The following is a 10,734-nucleotide window of genomic DNA, read 5'->3' on the forward strand; positions in this document are numbered from 1 at the left end:
TATGACTTTTCATTTGTAATATTAAAAATATTAACGAATTTAATTAATATTTTATTTACAAAATTAGTTCCGTTTCTTTGATAAATATTTGTAATAAAATATGTCCTGACATCTTTAGAAAGTTATTACAACTTTTTATAATTTTTTTTTTTGTTATTATAATTGTGAAAAAAATAGGTTTGTGATAATATTTTCATATTTAATTCGTGTTAACCGTAGTGCATTTAATATTATATTAACTCATAATAATTTATTAATAATTTTTTAGTCTTTCAACGAAATTTATTCAACCAAAAATATATATTATGGTTTTACAAGTATCGCATAGATGGCACGAAAAATATAATGTTTTAATTTAATTTATTAAATTTGATTTCGTTTATTTCTATCGCATCAATAAATATTTATTTATTGAAATGAAAATACATTCAATTCGCACCACGTGATCGGTCAATAATAACGTCAGACACATATTCAATAGAAATAAATAATAATAAAAAAAAGGATTGTATTTTGCAAAAATGTACTATATTCATTCATGATTTGTCTATCAAAATTACAAAACAATCATTGACATTGATTAAATAAATTCAATTGTATAATAAAATATTTTCCACTAAATATTTATTCAACAAATAATTTTAACATTACTGCGATTTAAGATTTTTTCAATTCAACTCGACAGTATACGACAGTAAAATGATACAAAGTTCACAAACTAATCACCAGATAACCCTAAAAGCCAATGAATTTCATATATGCGTTGGTATAAGTATAATAATTATGTACTCATATATATGCGATGGCTTAGGTTATTTGAGGTGGAAGAACCTTTGTGATTTATTAATTATTTTATAAAGTACACTTTTAAAAATTATATCACAAACTTGATTTTTACACAATGATTTTTTTCTCATACATAAACGATCTAAACTGGAACTTTGTTCTTTATCATAAAAAAAATCAATGTATATACATATGTATATTAAAGCCTCTCTTGTTTTTGTGTTAAAAATTAATACTATTGATATCATTACACATTTAAAATCTAATTAAAAATAACTTAATAATTATTATTCGTATGATTATAGCACTTTTTAAATATATTATAATAGGGACTAGAATTTGAATTTGAATAATACTAAAGATCAATATCTTTTAATTTCTTGTAATTTCATATCGTCTTCTATGCTATCATCTGGCGTCATCAACATGTTTTGTATCTCTAAGAAACTTTTTCCTTTTGTTTCGGGTACCTTCCAATACATAAAAACTAAAGTTGTGAGGGTCAGCGCAGACAAGCCCCAAAATACCGTCGGCAAGCCATACGAATCTTTTACTATTTGAAATAACTTTGTAATAATGAACCCTTCCAATGCTGCTAAAACGGAAAGTAGACAAAAAGCAATTTCTTTTACGTTAGATGAAAAAAATTCACCAACTTGTGTCGAAGGAACAGGACTTAGTCCAAACGCGAAAAATACTTGCAAAGCATTAAGAGCTACTATTGGAATCCAATTTACATACTCAACAGGGCCCAAAGCATTCCTTTCATCCAAGAACAAATATGTTCCCAAGAGTCCAGTTGACAGACCACATCCCAAAGTAGATATTAACAACAGAGGTTTTCTTCCCCATCTATCAACAAATAAAACCGAAAGGATTCCAGCTAAATTTCCAATAAACGATGACATTATTACAGCCACTTCAGGTCTGATTGGTACTTTGGAAATTTCGTAGATTTGCTCTTGATAAAATACGACAACGACGGCTCCACATATTTGCTGCGCAAAATATGTCACATTAACGATGGCTAAAGCTTTTGGATTTGGCGTTTCTTTCATGTGCTTTATGCATTCCAACGTTGAAAAATTGTCCATCGACATTTTCTTAACACATTTGAGCTCTTCATGAATTATCATATCGTTCTTCTGTCGACGAAGCCATTTCAAAGATTTAATGGCTTTCTCTTCCTTTCCGATTCTCATCAAGTAGTATGGGGAATCGGGCACAAGTAACATTGTAGCCAAAAGCAGCACTGGAAATATAGCAGAAATTTCAGCCATTGTTTGTAATGATACATAAGGTCCTATACATGATACAAAAAATCCTCCCACGGCCATCCACAAAACAAAGAAAGACATTAAAGCTCCTCTGTTGTGGTTTTCTGCAATTTCAGCCACATATATGGGCGCTGCTGTTTGTCCGAATCCCACTCCAATACCAGACAAAAATCTTGAAACATACAACCACGTCGGTCCCGTGGCGAAAATTATCAAAACAAAGCCAGCCAAATAAGGGAATGCTGATATAATGGTTGAATGCTTCGGTCCGAGATATCTGGAGAGGTAAGAGCCAAGAATTGGACCAAATGCACATCCGATGGGTAAAAATGCGGCTATCCACGATGATTGATCATTCGTGATGGGGAATGGCGACTTGTCAGATTGAAGAATCGCAAGCGAAGGCGATGACCAGCAAAAACATATTCCAGCTGAGAAGAAATTCAACGACGCTGTCAAAAAAAAACAAAAAAAGCATTTTAATGTCGGGTGAGCGTTTTGTATTTAATATTTGTTTTTAGCACTTGTAAATACGATTTTATTTTACAATTTCTCATATAACTTGGATAAGATACGAAAGTGCTCTTAAGACCATTAACGTTATCTAATCGGCATTTTTTAGTTTAACTCATATGCATTATTAATATTTGTGTTTCTTTATAATACGTTGATTGTACCATTTAATATTTTCTATTGTAATATAAAGTATCACTGTGCCTTTTCTGAAAGATTAATATAATTATTATACTTGACCCCATTATAACCTTAAATCGTTGTAGGAAAACATAATTAAAAAATCCCAACGACGTTATGGAATAACCTTTAAAAGGAGCAAAAATTGTGTCGAATGATAATAAAACATGGCCTCGATAAAATTTAAATCACAACACTAACAATATTTGCTTATGCGTCAGTAGGTTTTCACCGAAATCGTTAAATAAAAACAAGATTTACATAAAATGCATGCTTATAATTTATTTTTCAATTCCATTTGTAGATAAAATCATCGGCCAACCAAAACGGCAATTAAAAAAGTACAATTAATTAAAAATACATAAAACAACGGATGCAAATGTCCAACGGATTTACGTACATTGGCTTTATGGTCAAATATTATATAAAACTTTATTCATTTAAATTTTAATCAGTCACAGATGAACTTAAGCTGAATCATTTTTTAATTAAATAAAATTATGTGATTTGAGAAAAATGAACAATTGGTGAATAAATAAGTCAGAAGATATGTAATTACATTATTCTCTTGAGACCATTGACCAGATACAAAAACATGAGTATTGATAAATTTCGTTATATTATTATCAGTTATGTATAATTTATTAGAAACTTTGGGCTAAAAATGTGTTGTTAAATGGTTCGAATTGAATAAAGATATCGCATATCTAAAGTACATACATATTCACATATGTACATATGTAAATACATATATGTATCTACATATATATGACTGTATCATAAAATAAGCGATTATACCCGTCATATAATATATATGAGAATGTATTATTTAAAAAAAATGACAATGTATTTACGAATAACACAACAGTCATAATAATGGATAACATTTTGACTTCGTAATTTTGTTTCGGCTTTTTGAAACTAATTCTTAATATCACTTTACTATTAAAATTTCTTTGGAAAATGAAACGGCTTTAATTGAGTTTTTTGTTACTTTCGTATTAAACAAAAACATTAATCATACATACTCTCAGGCGTAGTACACGTCGAAAAATTTATGCCAATTTTTTGTGCGCGTTTTGTAATAGTCATTTGTGCACATTCCGAGAATCAACAAAATCAGGTTTCCACTTTCGAGCTCTTTCAATATTTTTTTGAAATTAAAATTTGCCGATGGAGAATTTTAATTTGCCATTACTTTTATCGTTGTTATGTCGATTTAGGTCAAATTTATGATATTGAGAAGACTCATTTGACATGTATTGTTATTCTTTCGATAAGAAGAATAAACAATATTCGTCGTCGAATATTAAATTTGCATAATATTCAATTATTATTGGGATATATTTCAATGCCAAAAATTTAATTATTCTAAATACCAATCATCTATTCTTCCCAGCATTCGTATTTTAGAATCAAAACTATCTCCCTGTTTGTCTCGTTCGATATAATGTATGTAGTTTCAACTATCGTATATGTTGGTAAGCCAATTGTTTGCCAACTTCAACCATTTTTTATAGCTACGTCATCTAGATACATACATATATTCACAGTATCACCGTAAAACATTTAATATTATTGGTATAATAATGATTGTCTTTTAACACACAAATTAATTGAATCTGAATAATATTATATATTTGTTAGTATACATATGTACATATATGTACATGCATACATACATATATCCAGAACACTGCTATAACAAACCATATACATACATATGTATAATTTTTATTGTTACAATAAAATTTCAAAACAATCGCAAAATAATAATATCATCGAATTTATACCAATCGATTGCATCAACTTGATTTTATCATATCTTAAATATCACAATAATTACGATACGACTGCATAAAATCTACACACAGTGCACTTTTGTCGCGAGTGATAAAACATACAAAAAATTAACATGGCAACAGTGAAATCACTTTAGATCATCGGAAAAAGTCATAATAACGAATTAGAAAATATTTCGAGGTTAAGATACTTACGTTTAATCTATGTGATAATGATTGATAATCTCACCTGATAATACGGCCAACCACTGGGGCCACTGCTTATTCGTATTAATCTTCTCTTCAGTGAGGTCGCCGTCTTTCTCAGTCTTCGTTGCCATCGTGTGTCAATTATTTGATTTGATTAAAATACGTGTCTGTTGAAATATTGTATCCACTTGCGTTTGTCGAATGGTTAAACAGATCACTTTAACTGCACTTGTCTTGTAAATGATAGCTTCAAGCGTAGACTAGCTGAGCGGTGTCGAAAGCCGTTGCACTTTTCAGCTATTCATCACCATGTTGACCCCCAAGTGATGACGGTCAACTATTTGTTGATATTTGTTAGTTATCGTCGATGTTGTGCGTTGTCGGTTTGTCGGTGAAATGAACCGTTCGTCGCCGAAACGGCTTATATAGTTCGCGGTTTACTTCCTATAGTGCGCGCGCGCTGATCCATCACATACGTACATACATACATATATGAATATGCAGGTGTGCCAGAGGGGGAGAGCATACATTTTAGTAATATTTTTTTTAATACCGGGAACTGTTTTCCGTGAAAACCTGCTGTGAGAAAAGAATAAACAAACCATCTACTCTTCTGTTGATAAAAGAAATTATCGAGCGTTCTCTTTATTCAAAGACAGCCAGTATATGTACATACATACATACATACATACATACATACATACATACGTATGTATGCAGACGCAGTAAGTCTTTTACTGTAATAATCATCGTCTTACCAGAATATATATACATATATATATATATATATATATATATATATATATATATATATATATATATATATATATATATATATATATATATATATATATATATAATTGTTCAATTGCTGTAAATGCTTTGTTAAAGGTTTGCCGAACCTTTTTTTTTTGCACTCTAGCTTTGTAAATACAGCCAAACCGCCCCGATTCCTGGAAAAGGCACGCTCTATATCCGCAGTCTAGTTATTACTTTTTAGGTAACCAGGGTTGTGGATTGTCGGAGTAGGAATAGGAGTCCGACTCTGTTCCATCTCTGTTCCAATATATATATATATATATATATACATATATACATATATACATATATACATATATATATATACATATATATATATATATACATATATATATATATATATATATATATATATATATATATATATATATATATATATATATATATATATATATATATATATATATAACACTGAGAGGCGCCGAGTTCGATCCCTTGAGCTGACCTCGATTGAAAAAAAATTTTCTGAGTATATCTGTAATGCTGCTGGTCAGACCAGGATTTGTGACTCCTGGTTGATCGTTTCCTATCAGAGTTTGCCAATTTTCTCTGATTTCATTGTTGAAACGATTCCCGATTAAAAATTGGCTAAAAATCCTTCCTACCCACTATGTCACCACTATTTGAGTATGATTAATGTAAATATTACAATAAAAATGTATGTACAATTCATAGATGTCTCGCTAATTGTCGAGTTTAAGTCAGTGTCTCGTAATTTAGCGACTTATATAATAATAAAAATGCTGTATTGTTTGTAATTTGGCCAGGAAGGCGCATTAGGGTTTACCTGTAATGCCTTCCTGGTATGAAATAAAATAAAATAAATAAAATAAATAAAATAAATAAAATAAATAAAATAAATAAAATAAATAAAATAAATAAAATAAATAAAATAAATAAAATAAATAAAATAAATAAAATAAATAAAATAAATAAAATAAATAAAATAAATAAAATAAATAAAATAAATAAAATAAATAAAATAAATAAAATAAATAAAATAAATAAAATAAATAAAATAAATAAAATAAATAAAATAAATAAAATAAATAAAATAAAATAAATAAATAAATAAATAAAATAAATAAAATAAATAAAATAAATAAAATAAATAAAATAAATAAAATAAATAAAATAAATAAAATAAATAAAATAAAAAAAATATATTTGGGTTGGCTGATATTGAAAACAATTTAAAATAAAAACAGGTTGATCAGATTTTGTATATGTATTATATACTTATTTATTCAATTTATCGTCAATTAGATCTCCTATGCTCTTGGATACAATTCGAGAACTTACACACATTGTCTTCCAATGAATTGACAACGAAGAAAATAAAGCTATTTTGTTCATAAAAAATGTATGAATCGAGTCCAAGGTAGCTTTCACTACCATTTCGCAACAGAGAAAACATATATACATATGTATATTCATACATTATACAATATTTTATCTCCGTAGTGGTATTTACTTGAGGTTAACACCTTCGTAATATTGTACTGTTATTCTTGACATTGAAAGTATGATGGTCACCAAACTGGCTATTAGCATCTGCCAAACAAAGTGGAGCAAAAAAAATCCGCGAATACTAATATACATACATGCATACATATAGAATCGTATTAAATTTGGTGACAACTAGCTTGAACTTTAACATAAGATTAAGAAATGTTGTAGATATTCTAATATTATATATGATTATATACATATGTATATGTATATTTTTAGCAACTAAGATGCATACAATATATGTACCCAGGGCTGACGAGAAGGGGGGAAAGAGTATGCAAATAACCCAGGCCCGGCATTCGAAGGGGTCCCGGGGCCCCCGCAAATAATGTGCATTTTTAGCAAAAGTATGAAAGCATTATTTGGCCTTTATACTCTTAGGGTTTTTTGGACACCAAGCAAAATGGTGTAACTATTTTCGAGTAACGGATTTTACCTACTTATGGCATAATTAAATTTAGGGAAAGATCTGTTCTGGTGTTCAGAATGGTCAGTTCCCTCGTCGCAATATCCAAAACAAATTAGTAAAATAGCCCTTGGCCGATTCAAGCAGGTAACAAGCGGACAGTTAAAAGTACGAGATTAGTGCATTTTTAAATCGTTAATAAAGATAAAATCTTTCACATGTAACTATTTGCAAATTTGCTATGAAAGTTTTAACTTAAAATTGCGAATGTGATGCACGTGCTATTCCTAGAATAATTGAACAAAAATATACTAATAAGTTATTGATTTTAATCGTTAAAAGTATCCGTTTGTCTTTCGACTTTAGGAAAATAAGTCATTCAAATAGGTTAAAATTTTGCTGTATAATTGCGAACGGTAGACTGGATTTAGAATATTTCAAATCAAAGTTAGTTTTTAAATTAATAATATTTGTCGTTTACGAATTCATTTTTATTATTCAACTGATGTTGATTATTTTAACACATTATGAACATGTATCAATCTGAATTATGTATACGTACATATATAGAGACATTTTTCAAAACTCTTTTCAAAACAATATATTATTACCTACTATGTACCTGCTTTTCCATAAATATTATAAGTTGATATTTTACGGTTTTTTAAGTTATATAATGTTTTATGTTTAATTTTTATTTCATGTATGACAGCATTATTTTTTTAAAAAGAAAATATTTTTTAACGTGTGTTATGTTTTAATTATTTCATTTTTCATTTTATGTTATTATAGTTTATTGTTGTATTTAATTAATTTCATCTGTATTGCATTTATATGTACATATATAAATTAATATAAAATATATTTTTATTAATTAGCAACGATATTAATTGAAATACCCATTATTTTTTTTAACATATTTTGAATTTTTTTTACTGAAATGAAATGGGGGGGGGGGCGGATTTTCAAATTTGCACTGGGGCCCGGATTTTCTCTCTACGGCCCTGTTTGTACCTACATATAATCTGCACGAGGTATTACTTCATTTTCAGGATTTTTTTTTTTGCAGAATTACAGATTAGAATTTTTCCACATCAAATTCGAATTAATAAATAAAATGTTGCATACATATATGTATGTACATATGCACTATACGTACAATGCAATCAATATTAAAAATGCTAACTTATATAGAAATTTAATACGAAGATATGTATGTATATACAAGTGTACGTTGAAACTGTCCGCTTACTTTTGATTCATACATAGGTCAATGACTTTTCTTCTCACAATATAATTTTTCCATATCGCTTAAAGATTAAATATAATCACGTATTTAAAATTGATTGTAATCGATAAATCTGATATGATCTAAACACGTTCTATTGGCATACGTCAATTTAGTATTTTTTAAATATTGAGACAGATGAAATTTGATAACTTTTTAAGGCACGTCACGAATAAAGTACATATGTATAATACATACATATATCTACTCATAAAAATTTTTTTTATTTTGGTGCGGCTTTCTGAATGTAGATTTTTAATTTTGTAGCTATAATTGAACCCTTACAGTAAACTGAGAAATGAGTAACCAATTTACGCAGAATTGTAATAAATTTATTGTTTTTCATTAAAAAATAAATACAATACTATGTACACTAAAAATATTAATCAACTATTTACTATTGACTACAACGTTTTCATAACTCGATGATAATTGTAGAAGGGCTCATGGCACATTACTCTTTATTAATTGTGATTTGTCTCAGGTATGTATGTATCCTTTATTTTTCTTATGATTGAGAAATGTTTCTGCAAATGTAAGTCAGTATCAATTTCAATTTATTAATATTCATACTATTTCGACTATAATTTGCACGCATTTTATTCAAGTTTTGACTTTACCAACCAACAATACATGTCATACAACTTGTTTTCTTCCATCTCTCCGTAGTTTGAGAAATTAAATCCATAACTAATTAAACTTGTTTATGTATGTATGTATATCATATGTTTTCTACAAATGGTAAAAAGTGGTCTTATAAATCAGTGCTTCTCAGCGGGCAAACTTTAAAAACCACTAAGGGTTTTTTTTTTGGAATTTAGGAAATGCTGCTCACATCCAACTGGGACATCGTTGTAAAGGAAAGGAAGATGAAAATGAAATTGGTTAAAGGTATTTTATGCACAATTTGATACAATTGTGAAGTTTTTGAGTTTGAATAATGATAACTTATGCATTGAAATTCTTAAAAATTTTGATTTAAATACATACATGTTTTTATACTTTTATCAAATATTAGCTGAACCTGGCATGCGTTGCAATGCCAAAATAACGCATGCAATTCGCGTTCCCGTTCCCATTCCCGTTCTCGTTCCCGTTCCTGTTCCCTTTCCCATTTGTCGGAAAAACGCAGGCAGCGAACACATTTGAAATATTCAATTATTTGTTTATTTTACCCTAAAAAACATTTGAAATTATTGCACTGCAATGCCATTCATTCCCGTTTTTCCTGTTTCCGTTCCTGTTTTTACACGAATAAAGTAGACGGTTTTCCAAAGCGTGAGCAGGCAAATACTCCTTTGCAGTAAATAGTTTCCAGTCTTGCATCCCATTGCTCGTCTGTTTCTTTCGTGCTTGAGTTTTGAATTTTGCTTAATTGAATGTTTGAATTGGTATTGTGAATATTCTTTTATTTTGTAATTTTAATTGTTCGTTGGTTTTCGTTGATCGTCTGTTTTTTCCGCGAATTACGCGAATACGAATTTGCTTTCTTCAGTTGGCAGACATCGCGTTTCAAATAATGATTGTAGTTGGCGGATTTGTATATCGTGTTTCAAGTGATGGTTGGAGATCAAACAACGTCTTTTCAAAACCGTGTCGTCAAAACCAACTGGCTATCGTGGTTGTCAACAAACAATTTTCCTTGACCACAATGGCGCTTTATACTTTCTCTTCGATAATACGAATTACGAATTGCAATTACGAATAATATTATTAAGAGGTATTTTCCCGTTTTTTCACAGTAAGCTTCCCGGACATGCATACAATAAATCCTGAAAGTTCCATCGTTTCATCGTACAATAACACATGCAATTCTCGTTCCCGTCTCCGTTTCTCGTTTCCCGTTTCCGTTCCGTTTCGATAAGTGAATGTTTTAGTTTCAAATTAATACTTAATAATCAAATTAAATTATAGTAAAGTAAAGGAATGCATACGTGACAAACATTGATTCATATACATATG

General features: G+C 29.1%; 1 protein-coding gene across 1 annotated transcript; it reads right to left on the minus strand.

The window, feature by feature from the left end:
- Positions 1-267: 267 nt before the first annotated feature.
- Positions 268-5,198, minus strand: LOC143913916 (facilitated trehalose transporter Tret1-like). The gene is made up of 2 exons (XM_077433977.1): positions 4,788-5,198; positions 268-2,515 (listed from the first exon to the last, which is right to left on the minus strand). The coding sequence occupies exons 1-2, from the start codon at positions 4,876-4,878 to the stop codon at positions 1,149-1,151; spliced, it is 1,458 nt and encodes a 485-aa protein (XP_077290103.1). The 5' UTR covers positions 4,879-5,198; the 3' UTR covers positions 268-1,148.
- Positions 5,199-10,734: the final 5,536 nt, after the last annotated feature.

The sequence above is a fragment of the Arctopsyche grandis genome, chromosome 1 (genome assembly GCF_051622035.1).
Source record: "Arctopsyche grandis isolate Sample6627 chromosome 1, ASM5162203v2, whole genome shotgun sequence".
NCBI lineage: Eukaryota > Metazoa > Arthropoda > Insecta > Trichoptera > Hydropsychidae > Arctopsyche > Arctopsyche grandis.